Below are 24,094 nucleotides of genomic sequence, written 5' to 3'. Positions count from 1 at the left end.
TAAGAGGGAACTCAAATTCTTAATCACTCAAAGCACTATCATCACCTGACATAACCTTTCATTAAGTAATAAAATAAGAGTGGCTAATCTTTGTTCCTCCAGATGTTGCTGCACTCCAATGCCCATCACCCCTGATGTCCATACAGATGGGCTGTCTGAGTCCAGCAACATCTGGGAGCCCTGAGTTTGCCCACCTATGCAAAAACACTTCAAGTCACTTGACAAGAGTGAGAAACCTGCTGTTGTACTCTGTCATTCTCAACCAGCATGGCCAATGACCTGGAGTGATGGGAACGGAAGACAAAAGTGTTCCATCTTCCTCTTCTGGTGTGTCTGTATGTGTCTATGTTAAGTACCTTCCCACACTCAGATGACACTAATCTGATCTGAGCTAAGATGAAAGGAAGGTTTGCACATCACTGCTCTGCATATTGGGGAGCAGGTGGTGCTGTGGTCTAAACCACTGAGCTTCTTGGGCTTGCCGATCGGAAGGTCGGCGGTTCGAATCCCCACGACAGGGTGAGCTCCCGTTGCTCTGTCCCAGCTCCTGCCAACCTAGCAGTTCGAAAGCACGCTGGCACAAGTAGATAAATAGGAACCGCTGCGGCAGGAAGGTAAACAGCATTTCGGTGTGATCTGGTTTTCATCATGATGCCCCATTGCACCAGAAGCAGTTTAGTCCTGCTGGCCACATGATCTGGAAAGCTGTCTGTGGACAAATGCCGGCCCCCTCGGCCTGAAAGCGAGATGAGAGTCTCAAGCCCATAGTCACTTTTGACTGGACTTAACTGTCCAAGGGTCCTTTATCTTTTTTACCTTTATATTGGGACTTGTTATTGTTATTAATTTAATTTATATACTGCCCTATACCTGGAGGTCTCAGGGCGGTTCACAGAATAAAATCAAAATATAAACCCACAAAATACATAATCAAAATGAAAACAACAACCCAATAACTCCACCCCCAAAACCCACATTTTGAAAGGACATAGGATCCTCACAACATTTAAAAGTATGGCAATGAACAAACCTGGACAAGGGCCTCTTGTTGGAAAGACCATGATCTCAGAAATGTCTGCAGCAATATTTATTGGCAGCCAAATTGGCTGAGTGCCTTTCTGATACAAAGACAAAAATAGCTTTGAAATAAGAGTGGAAGGGGGGAATTAGCTTTGGTTATTGAGCAGATGTAACACTAAGGCTTCGTCTTCTACAAGGGAAAAGCCTGTCCTCTTTGCTGAGTTCCATATTCTTTCTTCTGGGTTTCCACTGATGCGTTTCCACCAGAACGTGGCTTGTCCACCCCAGGGCCACTGTGGCTTTCTGGATCAGCCTCTTGGTCAGAGTCTGTGTTTGGATGCATGGATGAGAGAGCTTTATTTCAATAACAAAGACTATATCATGAAGGCTATCTAATAATAATAGAAATATGTTTTTACTTTCATTTTTCCACTAAAAAAGCCAGCTTGCAAACACAGTTAATAAAATATAAAAATGCAAACAATAACTAAGATAAATTTGAAAACCATAACAAAATACAAAAAAAGAAATGCAAGGAAAGAACAGTCATGGCCAGTAAGTATTAATTGCTATTACATGCTTAAGCAAACAGGACCAAATTATTCTGGCCTCTAAAAGGTGCTGTTGGTTTGCTTGGGGAAGGGCTATTGCCTGTCAGGGGCTGGACTCAGGGGGGCCACCCCCTCCTCCTGAACCCTCTCGAGAACAGGAGGACAGTATAGATTTAGAACTGTGGTTTGCAGAAGGACATAGTTCAGAGACTGCAGAGGGGGGAAGGTGGGAAATATTGGGAGAGGAACAACAGAAAGAAGAAACACTGGGGCAGAGACAGCTGACCGACTCTGTGTCTTTGGAGAGCATTCCTGAGCCCCCCTCTCCCAGGACCAGGCGTGCATCGAGGGTAGTAGAGCAGAAAGCTCAAGGGCAGAAAGCTCAGCTTAGCCAGCACAGGAATGACACAGAGAGACGGAGGGGGTTGGGCTTTACTCGGAGCAAGGCCATTATAGAATAAGGACTACATTCCTTTCTCTGTGTGAATACGGAATAAATCACGTGGTAAGGACTCTTCGTGTTTATCTGCTTTTTGGCTGCCACCGGGGAAGGGACAAGATTCCCCAAACCTTGACATTGCCAGAGGAAAGGTATGCTTTCTGGAATCCGTGCCCCTGCCAACTGTTGGAAGCAGGTAGCAGCTTGGCAAGAGCCTCAGATGAAGATCTGAGTTGACAGACCAGTTCAAGGGAGGAGAAAGCAGTTGTAGAGTGCAAGTGAAACTTTGTCTCTCTGGGTTACCTTCAACATGAATAGCAGATGTCATCCCAAATGGAGCCTTTACTACAAGTCTCTGCTCCAAAATGTATTTTTGAAAAGGAAGTGATACCTTTAAAAAAAGCCGGTGGAAGTTGGAACTGGTTTCCACCTGTATCTGATAAAAGTGGAGAGTTTTGCAGAGCAATCCTGAGTGTATTTATTCCTATTCTGCCCTGCATGCAATCCTAAGCAAGTCTATTCAGAAGCAAGTCCTGCTGAATTCAGTGGGAATTACTCCTAGGGAAGTATGTTTAGGATTGCAAGGCACCTTTCTCCCTTGTAGGAGCTCATTCATACTTTCCTTTGCTCCATGTGTCTAGGCACAGGGCCAGGCTTTCCAGGTCTGTGTCCGAGGGGTTTTGTTGTTTTTTGGTCCCAGTGCTTTCCCCAGGAAAACCCACGTTTTACCACTTAATTGGAGCAAATGGCAATTGGGTTTTCTGCCGTTTTAGTGGCAAAATGCAGTTTTGCCAGTGGAAAGCTTGGACCTGTGACTAGAAAGTGTGGATGAGCCCTAGGTGCGAAGGACTGCAGACTTGGTCAACAACAGAGAGCCTTTCTCTGTAGAGTCCTTGCGGGAAAGTTTATCTTTCGTCACGAGCTTTTGAAAGGGACCCTTTTTGATTGGTTAATTGTTACATGGAGTGCGTAAAATCCTTTGAGCGACTTCCTTCTTCCTCATGGAAATAAAATAACATGTTATATTTGCAGCTAATAGTAAGTATTTCACCTTTCGTTTTGAAAGGGCATGAGAAGCTCTTACATGCTAAGATTAGGCTTGGCAGTGGTTGCACTGTTATGCATGTAATTATTTGGTGTGGGGGCAGGGGAGGTCTGAATAACTGGTGTAATAGGAGTTTGCTCTGTTTCCATAAGAGGGAAACATGAATCAGGGACCATTAAGTGGGCTTGGCAAGTCACCCTCACGCCTGATCTGGCACGTGCAGAATGGGGAAATGGCAAGGCTTGTGCCTGCTGTTTAACCAAGCTTGGCTCTACAAGGGTGGTAAATCCATCTCTGAGTTGTACCCCTTCATCCTGTCAGTGGGAGCTCATATGGCCAAATGATTCTTGACACAGAGCAGTTTCCTGCGCATAGAAAATGAGCTTATGGAGATGGCAAGGCCAAAAACTTGCCCCCTTGAATACTAGTTTTCTGTGTGCACAACGTAGCAATACCCAAGCATAGAGTTAGCTCCTCACAAGGTAGTGGAAGGGACAGGGGTGTTGCTTGCTCTGGCAGCCACAGCCAAGGCCAGCCAAAAATTATTTATTTAAGCATTTCCATACTCCATGGATATGAAGTTCATGGATATGGCGTTTTAACATTGCAGGAGAATTCATAAAAGGTTTTTTAAAATGGTTTCACTTGTAACTACTGTAATTGGATTGTGTATCAAATCGTTTGCAGTTGGCCACTTTGAATGTCATTTAAGAGAAATAATACGAAATATTTTAATTAATAAATAATAATGTTGAGTTCAATTGATGGAAGGCTTCTTTGTGAGGGATTATTGTTGTTTACTGAAATATTTGTATCTTTCTTTACAGATTGAAATGCCCTTATGAAACAGCTGTAGAACTCGCTGCTTTGTGTCTCCAAGGTATGTCCCAGTGTTGGTTGCTCATTCACATATGGCCGCCAAAGGCCACATGTCAGAGCTATGGTGGTGCCTGGAACTGCTACAGACAGAGTAGACCTACATACTGCCTGTTTGAACTTTACTTGAACTGAACTTTAAGGGGGGGGGGGAGTAATAGGCTCCATAGTTCTTCCAAGAGAAGGCAGTCTTTCTCTTTCCCAGTAGCCTTTGCCTGTCAGAAAGTCTGATGGAAACTCTTCTGCAGCCTGTGAAAACTCTCCCATAGTTGCACGTTAATTGCTGACAGGGGACTGACAGCTAAAACTCATGTATGTATGTATGTAGGTATGTATGTATGTATGTTAGGCTTCAGTTCCTGTCCCAAATCGCTAACCATGTTTCTATGAAATAATGCTTTCACAGAAATAGTAAATGGCTTGGTTGTAATACTTAAATTTGTTCATTTGAAATAATCTGAATTGGCTAAGTGGAAACAAGAGAGGAGAATATATATATATATACAGTGAGGGGGGAAAGTATTTGATCCCCTGCTAAATTTGCCCATTTGCCCTCTGATGAAGAAATGACCAGTCCATAACTTTAATGGTCATCATCATCATTAATCTTTATTACGGTCCAGAGACCCAACAAATCATTACAAAGCAATACACAATTCATACAGCCTACCTCCAGGTTAAACAAGCATTTTGTTTAGAATATAGGGAAACTTTAATGGTAGGTTTATTGTAGCTGTGAGAGACAGAGTAACAACAGGAAAACCCCATCTTGTGGAGTTGCAATGATCAGGAGAACGGTGATGAAGCAGTCCAGAACTTCATGGGGGAACTTGTCGATGATCTCAGGGCAGCTGGGACCATAGTCACCATGAAAACAGTTGGTAACACACTACGCCGTGAAAGACTGAGATCTTGCAGAGCCCGCAAGGTCCCCTTGCTCAAGACAGCACATGTACAGGCCCGTCTGCAGTTTGCCAATGCACATCTGAATGACCCAGAGGAGAACTGGGTGAAAGTGTTGTGGTCAGATGAGACCAAAATTGAGCTCTTTGGCATCAACTCAACTCGCCATGTTTGGAGGAGGAGGAATGCTGCCTACAACCCCAAGAACACCATCCCCACCATCAAACATGGAGGGGGACATATTATGCTTGGGGGTGTTTTTCTGCTAAGGGGACACCTTCACCGCATCGAAGGGACGAAGGACGGGACCATGTATCGTCAAATCTTGGGTGAGCACCTCCTTCCCTCAGCCAGGGCATTGAAAATGGGTCGAGGATGGGTATTCCAGCATGACAATGACCCAAAACACACGGCCAAGGCAACAAAGGAGTGGCTCAAGAAGAAGCACATTAAGGTCCTGGAGTGGCCTAGCCAGTCTCCAAACCTTAATCCCATCCAAAATCTGTGGAGGGAGCTGAAGGTTCGAGTAGCTACACATCAGCCTCGAAATCTTACTGACTTGGAGAGGATCTGCAAAGAGGAGTGGGACAAAATACCTCCTGGGATGTGTGCAAACCTGGTGGCCACCTGCAAGAAACGCCTGACCTCTGTCATTGCCAACAGGGGTTTTGCCACCAAGTACTAAGTCATCTTTTGCAAAGGGATCAAATACTTATTTCACTCATTATACTGCACATCAATCTCTAACTTTTGTCTTCTGGGTTTCTGGGGGTTTTCCTGTTGTTATTCTGTCTCTCACAACTACAATAAACCTACCTTTAAAATTATGGACTGGTCATTTCTTCGTCAGAGGGCAAATGGGCAAATTTATAGCAAGGATCAAATACTTTCCCCCCTCACTGTACAATGCCAATAACTGTTGGGATAAAGAATAAATCTTGCTACCAAGGAAATTAAGAAATGATCTGTTCATAAAATGCAGTTGTTCAAATAAGAGAAAAATGTGATGTTCTTCACATAGTTGCTCTTTTACATTCTCTCCCCGCCTCTTGAAAAGAGATCCGTGCATTCAAAAAATGCGTAAAGTAGGCCACCCAGACACGCCCAGCACAGCACCCAGCAGGGGCGCCCCTTGGCACCTGTGCATTTGGTACACAGCTCTTTCGTACAAGGGGGTGGGATCCAAATCAACTCGTGTGTGCAAGGTTGAATGCTCAGCTGGTGTGACTTGGCTCCTGGGCACGAGCAGCAGGGAGCCTGGTGACTGAGAGCAAAGCTGCTCCCTCCCTTAGCATTTGAGGCAAGAGGTTGTTCCCTTAGGGCAAGAGGTTGTTCCGCTTAATCTAATGGCTTTTTTCCAGTGAAATTATTTATTTTACATATGCTCTTAATACTCATAATAAATCCAGGAGTACCCAGTGAATTTGTGTTATGAATCTGAGTAATACCTTTTCCCACAGACCAGAATATCTACATGCTAACTTTCTCTGTTGCTTATTGCTCTCTTGCTCTGAATTTGTTTAAGCTGGAAAACTTAAACGGAGGTGTTTTCTAATAACGTCATAGCTTGGAAAAGATAGTAGTGTTTATAATCTACTTTGATGTGATATCTTATTTGGAATTTCCAACTTTTGACAGCTGAGCTTGGCGAATGTGAGCTCCCTGAACACACTCCAGAACTTGTTTCAGAATTCCTATTTACTCCTAATCAAACTGAAGCAATGGAATTTGAAATCTTTCAGAAGTGGAAAGAATTCAGGTATGGTGGGAAGATACCTGATTTTATCTGCAATTTAGCATGTGATGAGAGAGAGAGAGAAAGAGAAAGAGAAAGAGAGAGACCAGCAAAGAAGTGAATTGAGCTCTCTGTCAGAACTGGCCCCACCACTATCACTGGAGAAACCAGAAGCGGCTGCAGTTTCTGCTTCCAGCAAGTTCACGCCAGTGCCTTCAACTGTGCAACCCCAATAAGCAAGGCTGTGGCGGAGGGGCATTGGTGAAGATGGCACCTTCCCATTTTGCCTCAGGTGGTGAAACGGGATGGGCCATCCCTGCCACGAGGGAGAGGGACAAGGTGGTGGGGAGGTCAGTGTGGTGCGGGCACACTGGCAAAGCCAATTTGGTGCTAGTGTTCCCATACTCATCTCCCCACCGCTTCGTCCACCTCCCACCCAGCAAATGGGAAGATATTGCCACAGCTCCATCCCACTAGATACACAGCTTCTGGTCTCTGTAGTAAGACATACAAAGGGCTTGTCCACACCTCCGCTTGTCCCATGCCTAGAAAGCGTGGGTCTGCTTGACCCATGGTTTTCTGCTTGACCCATACTTTCTAGGCCCGAGTCCAAGCCTTTCTCCCCTTGCTGCTCTCCTTTCCCAGGGAAAACCTGCTCTTTAGCTCTAAATCAGAGCAAATGTCAATCTGGAAAAATACTAGAATTGCCATTTGCTCTGACTGAGGGCTAAAGAGCAGTTTCTCCCAAAGGAAAGCATTGGGACCAGAGGAAGTGTGAATAAACCCAAAACTGAATCCCTAAGGCTTGGTGGAAGGAAAGAAGCAATACTTCTGATTAAGAACTGTTTTTCTCCCTTCCATTTTCCTAGGGGAAAGAGCCCTGCACAGGCGGAAATGTGCTACTTGAACAAAGCCAAATGGCTAGAAATGTATGGGGTGGATATGCATGTAGTTAAGGTAAGAGCTTCTCCCTGCAATTTATTTATGCAGAGGGTGGGAAAGAGGTTCACCGTGTGGCTCTAAGACATTGTGCTTAAAAGCAGCTTCTCTCACCTGCTTCACTTTCTGAATGTACGTCTTGCAGATGATTTTTTGCGTTTGATAGAACATCATTTGTTTGCTTGTAGGGAAGAGATGGTTGTGACTATGCTCTTGGGTTGACACCAACAGGGATCTTGATCTTTGAAGGGGCAAACAAAATAGGTTTGTTTTTTTGGTGAGTAATTCCTACTTACACTTACTGTTATTCAATACTAATCTCTCTCCATCGCCTAAAAAAACGGAGAGATTGACACCCCCCCAGCTTTCAGATTAGCATGATAATAATAAAACAGCATTTATATATAAATATGTTACATAATGTTTTGTTTCTCTTGAGAATTAACCGTTTACATCATCTGTCTTCTATGTGATCAGGCCTAAAATCACAAAAATGGACTTCAAAAAGAGCAAGCTGACCCTTGTGGTGGTCGAAGATGATGATCAGGTAATGAACCCAACCTAGCAATATCCAGAGTCCCAGGAGTTCAGCAGTTGACCCTGAGAGATTCAGCACATTGACAGTCCAAGCTTTCTTTCTGTGACATTGGTTGGCAAGCTGATTGCATGAAAACTTACAAGGCTTCCATTTTTTGTCTTTCAGGGTAGAGAGCAAGAGCACACATTTGTTTTCAGATTAGACAATGCTAAAACGTGCAAGCATCTCTGGAAATGTGCAGTGGAGCACCATGCCTTCTTTCGGTTGCGCACACCTGCAAACAGTAAATCTAGCCGGTCAGATTTTATCAGGCTGGGATCCCGCTTCCGATTCAGGTACCTAGTTGCATATGCACCCTTGCAAATAAGGCCACAGAAGCTGCTAAGTCACAAAAATTTGGCTTGTTTGTTTGCTTGTTTGAATAGGAGTCTCTGTCCTGCCAGACACATTGGCAGTCTTGGATAAGTAGGAATGGTGTCTGGTTCCTTCTAGCAATTGGAGAGGGTGAGCACGAGTAGGGAAACCCTCCGGAGGTCCTGGAGGTCTTGGCTTCGCTTCTGCTTTGCAAGGCAGCTCTTTGCACATATTCTGAGGACTCTTTTGAGGATGAGGTTTTTGTAATCTGGTAATTTAGGGTTGCAGGACAGGCACCCCCCCCCCAATATATACACCTATACTCAAAAATCTGCACTGGGTGCTAATTTGTTACTGGGCCAAGTTCATGCTATTGCTATTGTTATGGCCAGTTTTGGGTCCAGTTTTCTTAAGGTTGCCTTTCCCCATATGAGCCCATTCAAATCATTTTATCTGTGGAACTTGTACTTTTACAAGTGACACATGATGTCCATTCTGCATTCATGAGGTTGTTCCTTTAGTGTAGCAGCACCTGTATCCTTGACAGGTGTCACTCACAGTATGATATGCAGGCTTATGCAGAATTAATTGGTCAGTTGAGACTCCAGTGATTTATCCACTTAAGATTTCTGAAACTGGGTGATAGCCAGACTTGTAGCTATATTGATTGCTATGAAGTGCCCTTGTTTTCTTTAATTTTCTTGGGGAAAGAGATGATTTTTGAAGCCACAAATAAATGTAAAATACAGCTGTACTAAGCTAAAGTCTTGGTTTTGCATACAGCATTTATATGACTGTGTAGGTTTTGTGTTTTGAGGATGGGAGCTGTTAGTGAAGTAAACTAAGGCTGAAAACTTAAGCCCTCTTACCTGGAGGAAAACATTGTTGAACTTGCTGGGACTTGCTTCCAAGTAGATTATATAGAAATGCGCTGTAAGTCTTTGTTACTTCTTATTTTTTTAAGTGGTCGAACAGAATACCAGGCAACACGCGGGTCCAGACTACGCAGAGCCAGTACCTTTGAAAGGAGGCCCAGCAAGCGATACCCATCCCGAAGGCATTCAACTTTCAAAGGTTAGAATTTGCAGCGAACTTGTGTGCCATATTCATTAAGCAAATTGCTTAACTAAAATTAGAGCTTATTTTCTCCATGGCATCTCACATACCATAAGAGCTTTGTTTCATCACACCATGAAGGAATGCAAGGGGATGTCCTAAAACAAAGTTCCCCTTCCACTTTGTAGTGCTTCTGTTTGCTAGTTTGTTCTTAAATCTCCCCTCCCAATTACATTTTGTTCATTTTGTTTTGTTTCTGTCAGTTTCCTTTCCCGCACTCATTATTTTTCTGGTTTATTGCTTCTCAGAAGCACTTGAAAAGCCCCAAGTTCAGGCAAGGTACTTCTCTGTATGTTGTTCATCAAATACAACAGAGGCCTTAAAGAAGTCGACAACACCTACAGTTATGAAGAAGCAGCACTCCTGAGACAGACCATAGTTTAGCATGATGAGAGCAAGGCACGGCAAGCCTTGTTCTCCTCCCCTCTTCTCGCACACCTGCGAGGAAGAGCTCAGATGATTTCAGTTCTAATTTCCATTAACTACAGTTCAGTATGACACTGGAACCCTAAATTGTGGGTAATGTTAGCTATGGCTTGTTTAAACAAGTCAACTTCATAACCCCTGGTTTGACGTTTGTTTCAAACGAACCATAGTTAAGATTCATGCTGTGTCTGGATTGAGTGACACAACAAGTTGTGATTAATCTAAGTTGGAAGTGAAAGCTTCTGAACTTCTTGTGGTCTCACCAGAGGATACAAGTGAAGGGCAGAACACAAGTCAGAGGCTCTCTGCAGCTTTTTCTTGTCGTGCTAACCTATGGCATAACATGACATCTGGACACCATCAGCGTCTTTTGAAGGTGGACCCTAAGCATAGCTGCATTAGCTTTTTGGCACAATCTTCAGTCACAGAATCTCCTTTTCACCCACAGAAGTGGGCTGTACATTAAACTTCCTTTATGTGCCTAGGTTGGGAAGTACAGAGAGGAGAGTTCAGTTGCAGGTGCCTCATTCATCTCCACCCTGTTTTCTTGAGTGGGAGTTGGATGGAGAGGAGACCATGGGGGCTGTACATGAAAACTTAGGGCAGACAGACCCACGTCTTCCCCCTTCTGTCGCTTGCTGCCCCTTATGTAATGCTGGAATGTTATCCTGTATAAAAAACAGAGGCTTGGTTTTTTTCAAAAATAGTGATGTTTACCCTTGCTTTTCTGTGCCCTCTCTTAGCAAGCAACACTCTCAAAGCACCCCAGATTTGGTAAGTGTGATCCATCTTTCACATGAATTATTTGGTTTGGCATCTGCTATCCAAGCTGCCCCTAGATAAATGTACTGCAAACCTTCTAGTGCTGGAACTCCTAATATGTCCCATTAAGGGATCCGAATAGGTACAGAAAACATTTTACAAGCAGTGACGCTCCTCATCTCTGAACTCAGAATACAGGCATGATGTTCCTGAGCACTTGATTTGTGGTTCAGAAGCAGGCAGCAGGATCACGTTCTTCTCCAGTGTTTGAATCCTCCCTCCCCAACATTCAAAACTGATTTGAACCATTGCAACTGAATTCAGTTGGGAATTGTTTATGCTGTAAACTGTCCTTGGATACTTGGAGGGGTATAAATGTAATAAATCAGTCTTCCAAAGCCACTGGCTGAGGCAAACCTGGAATGTTTGCGGATGGTCCATCTGCCTCAGAAGTTTCACTTCACAAGATTGAGGCACAGGCGGCAATATGCTGTTGGAAGGAGAATGGAGCACATCATCATGTTGGTCAGCTGCGTGAGAGGGGTTGAAGAGGGGAGATGCAGGCAATGTTTTGCAAAAGCACCTCCGCAAGTTGCAGTCTCTTGAGCTGCCATTCCAATAGCTACACTACTTAAAACATAATTCAAACCTGCTTGCTAAGATCTTAAAGGCATTTCCCCCCCTTGCGTTAGCTTGCCTTGTTCATTAATAAGATAAGCTTCTGTGTTATACTTTATGAGAACTATGCAAAAAATAACAATACCATTTTTGTTTTAGCACTAAAAATAACCAAGAAGTCCATAACTATCAGGTAAGAGGAATACTGAATTCTTATTTTTCTGTTACCTTAGTTATAGCACCAACAGTGTCATGTTCAAAGTGACTTGCTTGCTTGCCGTACCATTTGTGAATATTTTCGATGTGCTAATGTCATGTGCCTTTCATATATTTGTATGTTTGTGAAGTATGTTGGCTAAAAGTGAAGCTGTATCTGAAAGCTGGCATTCAAGGGGATTTCTTTAAAAAATAAAATTAGAAAGTTTGATTCAGATTAAATTTATGTTTCAAATCTATGCATTGTACACATACACTTATTAGAGAGCAATGAGTAACTGAGATTATAAGATTTCACCTATGAAATGTGTGAAAACGCTTAAACAAATCAAAATCACTTGGAGGATGCTGTCAGTGTACCAGTTGTGTGGTTCCATTTTGGACGCAGTGGCGATACATAACAGATGTACATAAACTCAAGTACTCAGAAGAAAGAGAAGTGAGAAACGGTCACAGCAGCCTAGTGAGATAGATGGCCGACCAGCCACAAAAGTAGTATCAGTGTCTCATTTAGAGTATTGCAACAATTCAGAAGTATGCTTCTAGACCCAGAAATGTGTGGTATAAGAGTGGTGTCACTTTCAGCAAAGAATTAGGTTTATTTCAGACTGGATTGATACATACAGCATAAGGGAACTGTCAGGAGGCGGAATGTCTGTCCTATTTCAGACTACAGGAGAGGGAATCGCTTTGTTAAAAATGCCTGTCCACCACTGCAAATATAAAACTAGCACAGAAGAAAGAAATAGTCTTGCCTAATTCCCCTACTACCATATCCAGTTGTAGGGAAGCCTTTTATTTATTTATTTTGCATTCAGAACATGATCACCCAGAGCCTGAAGTGATACAGTTCATTCTCAGATCTCGGGACTCCCTACTTTACTCCTAGTCAAGGGCACACCTGGGTCGCTTCTGAAGTTGCAAAGGCTGCATGTGAAGGGGAACCTCAAAAGTCAAAGTAAACTTTCGAATGTGTTTTTGCTCAGAATTGGAATCAATATTTGCCTTATAGGCAATTATAAAGTTCTCTGCCAGTGTGTAAGCAGTTTCAGTACGTTTGTTCCTTCCTTCTTTCCTTCCTTCCTTCCTAAAAGGCTGCTGTGGAAGTGAGATTACAAATTCTTCAGTAACCTAGGTTCATATTTTATTTCCAGCCTCCGTATCACCCCAATCTGCACCCCGGCCAATCACACTGGCACTCACATCCTCCTGTAAATCTAAGGTAAGTGATTGCTCTGTGCAGATGTTGTAAAAGTTATTCAGTCGGGGGGGGGGGGGAATGATCTCACTAGTTGGGAAACAGGACCATGTGTATGTTTGTGTGTGTGCAACATGTTGCTCCTAATCTGGTGTCACCTGGGGGCTAAGCATGTGAGCAGAGTGCCAGGAAATCCTCAGCTCATCTATGATCTCCCTGTATGAGAACAGGCAAACCACTGTTCTCATTTTCAGCCATCATCTGTAGTACCAGCACCTTGGTAATTCTAGCCTGTCTTGAAGGTAAGGATTGCAGAGATAATGTATATAGTTTGAATACTGGGGAAGAAATGCTATTTGAGAAAGAGGGGATGTGAAGGAATTTTTCACAGAGGCACCTGTGATTTTGGAGATGGCAACACAGAAACAAAACTTGGCTCTATATTTGGGGTTACCCAAGCCTGTAGAATTACAGATAGCTAAAATAAAAAAAGAGAAATCGGTGGACTTTATGAAATCTGTGATATGGGAATGGTGCATAACACAACCCTCTCATCACCCTTCTTATTTGGATGCCAAGAGCGGAGAAGTCCATAACGTGAGGACATAGCATGGGTTGCTACACATTAATGCCGGGGGGGGGGGGTGGCTGCTCAGGCCCAGGGGGGCAGATGAGGCTTCACACTGCAAGCATTTTTGCCTCACTGGAAAATATCCTTGAGCACTGCCTATGCCTCATTTACCTGACTGGAGGAATGACTGCTGTGTGAGTGTATGTGCAGTAAACAGCTTACTGTGCAAATATAAAATTTGCTTCTCTGGCCCCACCCAACATTGGCACTTGACCCTCAGAAGGGAATTTTGCCCCCCGGCTGAAATAGCCCCCCCCAACTCTGCATTAATGGGGAAGGGAGGCCTCAAAGCAGAATCAACTCTCTTTTTGAAGAACCAGAAATTTTAAAAAATGCAATATGGCTTGTGAGAAATCAGAATTTGAGAAGCGACATTGCGGAGAGAAAGTTGCTGTCAAAATCATATAATCATTTTAAAAACAAACAAGTTTTTTTAAAAAATAAAATAAAAATTGAAGCTGGATCTAGTAAAGATTTTTATGCCCATCAAAGAATGGGACATTTTTATTTAAAAAGAATCCTGATTTTCTGAGACAGTTATTGATAGAGAAAACTATCATAAAATTAAACAGCATGGACAATCTATTATCTAGTTAGGATCGGAGAAGGGAAATGATGGCACAAATAATTCAGAAGATGGTTAATGAGATTTTTTCAATTAAAATGAGAGCCTGAAACTTCCTTAGTCTTATTGAATATCATTAAAACTACCATTGGCTGGACAAACAAGAACCAATGGTATATATAAATAAATTATGGAAGACAGATTTTTTTTTAAAAAATCTAGTACTGATTTTTTTTCTTTAAATGGGTCAATTTGAGAGAGCTACATTTTCAGCCTTGGAGTACGCTTACAGCCTTTTAGAGTTCATCAAAAAATACAAAATGAACTTGGTGTAAATGAAATGGGATTTTGGCTGCAGAGTTCTCCTGTTTCTGGGAGGGTACCCCACAGGCCATTGGATGTTTTGGATCATTCTCTCCGTGGGGGGAGGGAGAGGTCACACAATAGGGAGGCAGGTCTGAGTTTGGGAGCCCCCCACCCCGGCCATTGTGGAAACCTTGTCTTAGCACCATCAGACCTCCAACATCAGTGGAGGCAAAAAAGGAGGCACATTGGTGGAAAGTAAGGGTGTCCTACCTGAAATGGGGGGAGCTGGTGTATGAAATGGAAACAATGGAAGTTTCATAAAAAATGAACCCTGGAAAAAAGGGGGGGTGCCCTGCCCTCTGTTTTTCTCTATTCTTCTCAGCTTTTACCGATCTAAAAGTGTTGGTGGAAATGTATTGTGTAGTGAATTAGATTTTGTATGTTTTAGTGTTTTGTCTAAATGGGGGGGGGGTTATGTCTTAATGTTTTTATAGAATTAAGTAATAAAAACCAAAAGGAGTCCCACATTCAGGTAGCATTTCCACATTACCCATAATGCCCACATAGAGCAGTGCACATGATTTCAGTACATTTTCAGTGTACAACTAACCTGTTTTTACATTAATGTGCAAAAACAGCTCTCAAGTGTTGGAAATTCCTTAGGGCTGTTTCATCATTTTTCTTCATGGAGCACATCTCTGAGATAAACCTGGCGAACAGCTTCTAAGTGGTCTACTTGAGGCAGAATAAACACTCGTATGCCACTTTGCAAGTGTCTGTGTCTGCAATTCCATGCATACACATGCAGGGGAAAGCACGGCACATAATCCTCCAGGGGGAAAGTTCTACACAGCCTGCATTGCACAGATGGACAGTGTGTTTCTCCCATTCATTGAAGTGGGACTTGGTGAACCTTCTAGAGGATTGTACTCCATCTGTGGTTTCAGTTCTTCATTCCCCACTTGGGTTTCCCCCCTGCTAATATTTTCCATCCATATAGTCCCCCATTGTTGTCTCATTTTCCATGTATGTGATCAGCTCATTTATTTTGCCATTCATAACTGTCTTTTTCCTTTTTGCTTCTCATTCACCATCACTCTGCATATGCTTCAGGCCACCCTATCAGGATGACAGGCTCTGTTGGAAACAATCCCCAAATGGAGAGGACAGCAATTTGTGGTATATTCAGGACCAGAACCAGAAGAACTTAGTTGGGATCCAGAGCCTGTTGTATCAGGATAAGCTCATGACAACCCTTTGAGAAAGAACCATCTCTCACCGCTTTATGCATCATCTCACATACTCATTGCATTCCAAATAAGTTTTTAAAATTGTGTCATAATCCGTAGAGCATAAGGTGTAGTAGACAAAGACTTGCAAGCTGTAGTTCCATTACTTTGGAAAAAGCTAAGAAATATGCCCAAAATTCTGGAATGTTGCAGGTAGTTTATAAAACTGTCATTATTTTTTGACTACTGTAGCCTTTGCATTTTTGTTTTGTTTCATTTACACACAGTTGCAGCTGTTCTGTGGTTTCATTTATGAATAAAATCCAGCAATGATAGTCTTTCGCTTTTTTTCTTTTGAGTTATACTGAAATCAGGAGTCAATATAATTGTAGTTATTAAATATGACTTAATGGCCAGTGATAAAGGGATCCAGATGACTAATAATGAAATGCTTTTAAAAATTCTGTTTATCCCTGAAACAAATAGGTTTTTGCACCAGGATAACAATTATACAAAAATCACTAGAGTTTATATATATATATTTATATAGCGCATCTGACTCTTTGGATTTTATTGATCAGCTTATAAAGTAATGAACGGGTGTTAAGATGGTGCCTTAATAACTGGTGGTGCTGTCTTTCAGTAGACTTGTGTTCTTAGATGAAAGAAAAACCACCTTAGCCTGGTGATGCTTCTGGTGCTACTTCTTCTCTGTCCCAAATTTATTTGGCCTACGTGTTCAGGAATGCCAGGCTCACACATTCCATTCCAACCACAGTTCCTGTCTGTAGTCATTCATTTTTGCCTTGGGTTATGTGAGGAGCAGAGAGAGGGTTTATATGAGCACCTAAGACCCAATCCTGAGCTCATCATGCAAGGACATTAGCTGTCTGAATGCATCCCAAGATTTTGGTTCTAAAAGATAGTTTAGACCGATGTGTTTTGACATGAGATATGGATAAACAAGTTCAGCTTCTACAGCTGGATATACATTCTTTAGCTACACACTCAGGTTCCTTAAACAAGACAGGCTAAACTTGTGATAGTTTTGGTTTTCTTGAATATGGAGATAACAGTGCCAGCTTTGGTTCACTTGTTGATTTGGTCTTCAAGCTGTGATCTTTTGAAATTGATTGAAATAAGGAATATCTTGCTATTTGGGGGTTATTTTAAAGTGCTAGTGTTGTTCATATGATTTTACAGAATCTAACTTTATAAATGAGGGTAAGTCTACTTCTCCTTCAGAGCAAATACATGATAGTTTAATTTTTTTAATTTAAAGTACGTTTACAAATGCTATAACATTTGTTTTGATCTTTGTATGTGCTGAGTACAAAAAAATAAATATGAATATTTTCTGTTGTCTTCGCATTTTTTATATTCTGGACATGTTTTTAGTCTTCAGACTAGGAAGACTGCATACATCCACAGTGCATTTGTTATACATTTTAGTTTTTAGAAAAAACAGGGTTATTGTTCTTATGGTTACTACATGCACACAAAGTGGCTTGGAAATAGGTTGGGAGATACATTCAGCAAACAGGAAACACAGGTCCAGTCTTCTAAAGAAAACACACACAATTGGGAGTGTTCAATTTAAGATTTTTTCAAGGATTGCATAGGAACTGTCTTTGTGAAAATGGCATGCAAAAGGCTTCACTCAGGGAAGTGTGCATTTCCTGCAGTCCAGTGTTGCTAGCAAATGCCATGCCTGCTGTCATTCCGCCAGAGTGGGGTAAGAGTGGTTCTCCTGGGCTAGAACTCTGGTCTAGTTCTCAGATTGTAAACAGTATCTGAGCTTTACCACATTAGACTGCAGTCAGAGGGCTCTGTACAAGCGGAGGAAAACTCCTACACGTGCATCCCAGGGGAAAGGGTTTCAGCCCGGCTTCATTTGCCCGTTTTCAATGTGTACAAAGGAGTATTCAATCCCACGAGCGTTCAGCTGCAGTCCAAGGGGTACTGCCATCAAGGCGCCTTGTTTCCACCTCCGTGAGAAGAACCAGCCCTGGCTCTGCAACTCTTTTGCCAACTGGTAGATTCATTCTCTCTCTCCCACACACACCACCAATAGGAATCATGTTTTATAAGACCTTCTTGAAGCTATAATAGACAAGAGCTTTTTAAATTATTCAGATTTCTGTTTGCTACTTTGCCCTTCAGTGGGTCCCTATTGAGCCCCTGCTTCACTTCTTTAGCAGACGTGCCTGCTTTGTGTTGCAGAGAGTCCAGAGCCCCATGGAGAGGGAGAGAGACTCCCAACACAGGCAGAAATGTAAAGTATTGCACTTGGGCAAAAAAAAATGAGAGGCACAAATACAAGATGGGTGACACCTGGCTTGAGAGCAGTACATGTGAAAAGGATCTAGGAGTCTTGGTTGACCACAAACTTGACATGAGCCAACAGTGTGACGCGGCAGCTAAAAAAGCCAATGCAATTCTGGGCTGCATCAATAGGAGTATAGCATCTAGATCAAGGGAAGTAATAGTGCCACTGTATTCTGCTCTGGTCAGACCTCACCTGGAGTACTGTGTCCAGTTCTGGGCACCACAGTTCAAGAAGGACACTGACAAGCTGGAACGTGTCCAGAGGAGGGCAACCAAAATGGTCAAAGGCCTGGAAACGATGCCTTATGAGGAACGTCTAAGGGAGCTGGGCATGTTTAGCCTGGAGAAGAGGAGGTTAAGGGGTGATATGATAGCCATGTTCAAATATATGAAGGGATGTCACATGGAGGAGGGAGAAAGGTTGTTTTCTGCTGCTCCAGAGAAGCGGACACGGAGCAATGGATCCAAACTACAAGAAAGAAGATTCCACCTAAACATTAGGAAGAACTTCCTGACAGTAAGAGCTGTTCGACAGTGGAATTTGCTGCCAAGGAGTGTGGTGGAGTCTCCTTCTTTGGAGGTCTTTAAGCAGAGGCTTGACAACCATATGTCAGGAGTGCTCTGATGGTGTTTCCTGCTTGGCAGGGGGTTGGACTCGATGGCCCTTGTGGTCTCTTCCAACTCTATGATTCTATGATTCTATGATTCTATGAACACAGTTCCTGTCAACAATCCGAGCCACATAATAACAAGAAGAATAATTTTATTTTTTACACTCCGTCCATATGGCTGCGTTTCCCCAGCCACTCTGGAATCGGGGTTGTCTTTCCCCCTGCAGGATGCCAGCCGTCCTTTTACAGAGTGTTTTTTTTATTGCTAAGGCTGGGTGGGCACAGAGGGAACTAGAAACTTGAATGTACTGGGGAATCATAGAATCATTTTCCCTCTTGCTCCATGGCCAACATGGCAGATAAGGTGTGTAATGCTTCATCGCGCACCTTGTTCATGTTAACATTTTAAGATTTTTAAGGGCACACAATGCCAGAAACACAGCTTCCAGCACAAATTGATTTTGCATGTATAATACCTGAGATGTATCACAGTTAAGTTTCTGGCATCTCCTTGTAAAGCCCCCGTTTCCCTTCAAAGTGAGTGGAGTCCACCTGTGTGGTTGCTCATGTGAAGAATGGATGTCCTGAAAGCACGTACTGCGCAGGGATAGCACAAGAAGCTACCATTCTGCACAACCTCATTTGGAAGCGTAGTATTGAAAGGGCAGCAAAGCATCATGAATTTAGAACATTTGGGTTTCATAACAGGCGTGAAACAAGCCAATACTATACTTCTCTATCACAACATACATTTGAGGTTTTCATGCCTTCATATAAAGACTGAGGATGCGTAGCCTTGCATGGCAGCAAAAAGTAGGTAACATTGTGTTAGAATTTCTTTATCAGTTTGCAGATGAATGTGGCAAAGATGCACATTGGATGGACTGCACTTTAATTTTGTTCCCATAACTTGGTAGATCCTGTTCGTGTTTAAGGTAGTTGATTAAAAAATGCCTAAGTAGAGGGACTGAAATGATTTTTAGCTATTGTTTTTCAGCTATTTCTTTTCAGACTTTGTTTTTAAAACCATGAATTGAGCCATTTGCAAAAGTAATGCATGTACAACAATTGTTCTTTCAATCTTCCATACTTTCTAATACTGATTTATTCACTGCTATCACACTTCCTTGTGTAAGAGATCAAAGTTTCCAACTGGATATCTATTATACCTAATGACCATTCCAATCATAATGTGTTATCACTTTAGTTACCACAGAAAAGAATGCAAAAGCTGAGAACCGTTTATGAAGAAATTTACAAATAGTAATGGAGCAGAATCTGTAAATGTAATAGACCTCAGCTATAAAATTATTATATTGTATAAACCTTCCTTACATAATTTACTAGCAGCCTTGTACCTGGAACCACTCAGGATTCTAAGAAAGCAAAAATCAGTGCAGTTTTGAAAGGTTCAGTTCACCATCTTGATTCAAAACGGCACCCAATTCTATCCAAACTGTCTTGCCCTCTTCTGGATGAAGAACTCATATTCAGATTACAGTTCCTGCCCAAAACTTGAACACTCAAATCAGTATGGTACATAAGCAAGGCAAGAGGTTAACGCAGCAGGCTAAGATGTTCCTTCAATGGTTGGCACACCTAGGATGCCTGCTGTTAAGGACAGGGGTGGGCATGGCTTTAGCATGGTAAGCGGGGCATGTCTTTGGACGGGGGAACACCTTCAGGTGGGCTGGACCTGAGCCTTGTGTTCACAGCAGCGCTGGCATCTCTCTGACAGGAGGAGACAGCTCTGGCTTGGCGTCAGGCTTGGCACCTGGTGCCTCCTGTAGGCAAGGCTGGCCAGTAGGAATGGAAGGGAGTGGCTACTCCAGCAGTGCAGAAGCCAGTTCCGAGGAAGCTGGTTTGGGCTGGCTAGATGACAGCCCCGTGACTCCTCCTTTGGGATGTGGTTCTCCCACCGCAACATCTCCCCCATAGAACGTCTAGCTAGTGGGGTCTGGATGAAACCAGTCTCCCAACCCCTGGGATTGTTGGCCTCTAGCTCTTTGAGCCCCGAACCTTCAGCCTGATCCAAACAGCCCCTCCTTGGAACTTATGGCACAGTGAAAACCTACTCAACCGTATTCAATACACAATTGAACATTTAATAGTAAAAGTTAGCTACCTACTTTGAGAATCTGGAGAAAAACCTTTATGCAGAGCTTCTTGAAATGAGCAATGAAAAATGGTTATAGAAAGTCTGGAACAGCATAAAAGGTTTACCAACCCACATTTGCTGTTCACCTGCAAGTTTTAAGCAAAACACTCAAACTGCTAAATACCACTCAAAAGTACTCACATCCTCTTTTTTCCTTAGTGGTTGGAAGAATAACCCTTTTACCTTGAATATTAGTTTTAAAAAGGTTGAACAGAAATTTAAACAACATAATTAAAAACAGCTGTTTTAATATCCTCCCAAGTCATTATTCAGAGCCTCCATCTCCTTAGTGTGCAGCAGCGAGTTCTGCAGGCTTAGGTTGGATGGTCAAGAAATAGAAGCAAAACAATGGCCAGGAGGCCTGATCTTTATTGTTGCAACAAGACTTCAAACTACAACATGGAAGAAGCAGAGAGAAGCCCCGAACAATGGGTGCTCCTCTTTTTTAAAAGTTTCCCTAGATTACCCATAACAACTTGTTAGAAAAGTCATATATATGTCATAAGCATGTCATAAAATAGGAGTGGCATCCAGGCTGAAAACTGATGCCATGTCAATCAGAAATACTCAACATTCCTGTTACAGTGGTACCTCGGGTTACGAACTTGATTCGGTCTGGAGGTCCCTTCTTAACCCGAAACTGTTCTTAACCTGAGGTACCACTTTAGCTAATGGGGCCTCCCGCTGCCAGTGCGCTGTTGCCACGCAAGTTCCATTCTCACCCTGGGGAAAAGTTCTCAACCCGAGGTCCTACTTCTGGGTTGGTGGAGTTTGTAACCCGAAGTGTTTGTAACCCAAAGCGTTTGTAACCTGAGGTGCCACTGTACTTGTTAAGGCAAAGGAAAATATTCACGATCTCCTACTCCCCATGTCGAGTCAAATAACCCCCTGTGTCTTGACCAGTACTCCAATACACTGAGGCCGAGTGGACATTGTTTCTGAAAGGTTTTGAGTCTGGCTCTCCGGAGACAGGATGCTGAGACTTCTCGCCTATGCAGTGTGGTTGTTGAGTATGTGACCACACACTTCAGGGATTATGGCTGACCTAGGCCTCATCTTCAGCCCCTCCTCTGATAGCCATCTTTCCCCTTAGTAAAACAACGTTGGAATGATGAAAATCCACCACAGGAGGGATTTTATATGAATTCCTAAAGATTCCTACTAAAAAGAGACTAAAACTTAGATACAGAATAGTTCACACTTTCCCTGGCGCTCCAAGTTCCTCTGCAAACCTCAACTGAGCTGGCCTTGACAGCTGCAGTACCTGCGTAGTCCTTGTTGGGGGCGCTGTTTCATAACCTTTCTACTACTGTGCCTCTGATTGGGTGAGGAACCAGGTAGCTGTCAGAATGAATAGCTGCTGGTTGGTCAATTATTTTGTGAATGAATAAAATGAGAAGACAAAGGGATATGTCTATGTCGTGTGGCCCTTATCCATGGGCGTGAAGAGAGAAACAAAAACAAAGAACTGTTGGAGTTATTTCTCTGGTTACAAGTGGAAAGTGGGAAAGGGCAGAGAAACAAGTGTGTATCATCTATAAATTGGTGATACTGCCCTCCTGCCCATTAAAAAAACAAAAAGCTCTCATAAACAGAGCAGTGCGTAAATTGCTCCTCCATTCAGAGGATGAGTTAATTTCTTCAGCGGGAAGAGAGGTTCTCCAGCAGTTTCTCCTCGGTGGGATTCACCATTAGAGGCAAAGCAGCACAGCTTCTCCCCTTAAAATTTCCCTGTCTCTACAAGAAGAACAGCAACTGTAATGGCCGCATCTTGGCTCCCATTTTGCAACCCCCACAAAGTCGCAGATATTTCTAGGAAATTTGGGGGGCGTGGCTTCCTTTTCCTAGTGGTGGGGGTGAAAAAAATCATCTATTTGCTCAGGAAAACACCTTGCAAAAAAGCTCATCTCGACTCTCAGGGGCTTCACGTCAAAAGACATGGGAGACAGAATGGGAAGCTTGCAGCATCCCATGGGAAAGAACTGGCGCCACCTCTTGACACCGACCTGAAAAGAGTGACTGCTGTTGATAGAATGTCTCCCACAAGGCACTTCAGAAGGGTACAGTGGCTGCTGGTATCAGATGCCAGAGTAATATTCAAGACGATGTACATCCCTCCCTTGCTCTCTCCGGAGCAAAGTCATTGCCCACAACTAAGGCAAAGCGAAAGTGACGTGGGTGATACTGTGGTCTAAACCACTGAGCCTCTTGGGCTTGCCGATCGGAAGGTTGGCGGTTCAAATCCCTGCAACAGGGTGAGCTCCCGTTGCTCGGTCCCTGCTCCTGCCAACCTAGCAGTTAGAAAGCATACCAGTGCAAGTAGATAAATAGGTACCACTGCAGCGGGAAGGTAAACGGCGTTTCTGTGCGCTGCTCTGGTTTCGCCAGAAGCGGCTTAGTGATGCTGGACATGTGAACCGGAAAAACTGCGGACAAACGTCAGCTTCCTTGGCCAGTAAAGCGAGATGAGCGCTGCAACCCCAGAGTCGTTCGCAATTGGACTTAACTGTCAGGGGTCCTTTACCTTTAAGGCAAAGCTAGGTCTGAAATCAGACCGAAATGAGCTTAAATAAATATGTACTCTGCTCAGAGGTGTAGCATGGGGGGTGGGTTCCTGGGCCAATTGCCCTGAGCACAAAATTTTTAGGGGTCCGCCTCTGCAGCTGCGGCCCTGAGCCGAGGTACTCCACACCCTGCCCGCCTGCCTCACCAGAGTGGCACACTGAGCAGTAGTTGGGAGCGGACAGGCCCTGGCATCCCTTGGCTGCACAGCGTCCCCAGCTGGCAGGAGAGGCAGGCGGGCGGTGAGACTTGCAGCGGTGGAGGTGCTCCAGATGAGGAGGTGTGCACATATGTCTCACTGCTGCTCAGCAGCTACGTCTGGCGTCGGTGGCAATGCCACAAGCCAGCGCTGCTTAGAGGGCGCCATGCTTTCCTTGCCTAGGTGCTGGCTACCCACGCTACCCCACTGACTGCTCCTTCCTATTTTATGGTGGTTCGTTTTGAGTTCTGGGTTGGGAACAGCTTTTCCTTCAGTGCATCCCACAGAACAGCTGTAACTGTAGACAGCTCCAGGCGAGTCACAACAGTTCCTTTGTCCCTCGTTTTTGCCAGTGATTTTGACTGAGCCACCTTAACAGGAGATTGTGTGACTGGCATAACCAAAGCCTCTGTGGGTAAGAATGAGTCAGGGGTAGCGTCAGTGGTGCTGGGCCTCCAACCCTTGCTCCCCCCCCCCAAAAAAATATTGAGCTTTTAAACTATCCTGTTCAGTTTAAAACCTAAGTGGGTCTCACACAGTTTAATATAAAATGTTAGGGGAGTAATCAGCCCACAGTAACTAAAGATATGTACTCAAGAGGACTAATATCAAATAAACCCATGAATCCAAAATCTTGCACTGGGGCTTCACCAGAACAAACAACTGCAGTCTACTGAGATTCCCACACATAGAAAATTACCATGCTAGATCCTGTCTTTTGAGAATACTAGCTTGCAGGGATTTGTTTTATTTTTTGCATGGAGGTACA

The 24,094-nt window shown here is 43.4% G+C and overlaps 1 protein-coding gene across 6 annotated transcripts in view; it reads left to right on the top strand.

Annotated features, from left to right (window-relative positions):
* The window catches only part of EPB41L4B (erythrocyte membrane protein band 4.1 like 4B), a 132,751-nt gene that overhangs the window by 47,222 nt on the left and 61,435 nt on the right, over positions 1-24,094 (top strand). For 4 of the 6 annotated variants that reach the window (XM_083407638.1, XM_083407636.1, XM_083407637.1 and 1 more), the window contains exons 6-15: positions 3,883-3,935; positions 6,473-6,593; positions 7,439-7,526; positions 7,697-7,785; positions 7,986-8,055; positions 8,212-8,381; positions 9,365-9,474; positions 10,686-10,716; positions 11,482-11,515; positions 12,693-12,760. In XM_083407638.1, coding sequence (XP_083263764.1) covers positions 3,883-3,935; positions 6,473-6,593; positions 7,439-7,526; positions 7,697-7,785; positions 7,986-8,055; positions 8,212-8,381; positions 9,365-9,474; positions 10,686-10,716; positions 11,482-11,515; positions 12,693-12,760 — 834 coding nt within the window. Of the gene's footprint in view, positions 1-3,882; positions 3,936-6,472; positions 6,594-7,438; positions 7,527-7,696; positions 7,786-7,985; positions 8,056-8,211; positions 8,382-9,364; positions 9,475-10,685; positions 10,717-11,481; positions 11,516-12,692; positions 12,761-15,351; positions 16,839-24,094 lie in introns of those variants that run through there. The other 2 variants (XM_083407639.1, XM_083407640.1) reach the window with 1 other exon arrangement.

The sequence above is a fragment of the Podarcis tiliguerta genome (assembly GCF_965153285.1).
Source record: "Podarcis tiliguerta genome assembly, chromosome: 13".
Lineage (NCBI taxonomy): Eukaryota > Metazoa > Chordata > Lepidosauria > Squamata > Lacertidae > Podarcis > Podarcis tiliguerta.
This window is presented reverse-complemented; position numbering and strand designations above follow the sequence as displayed.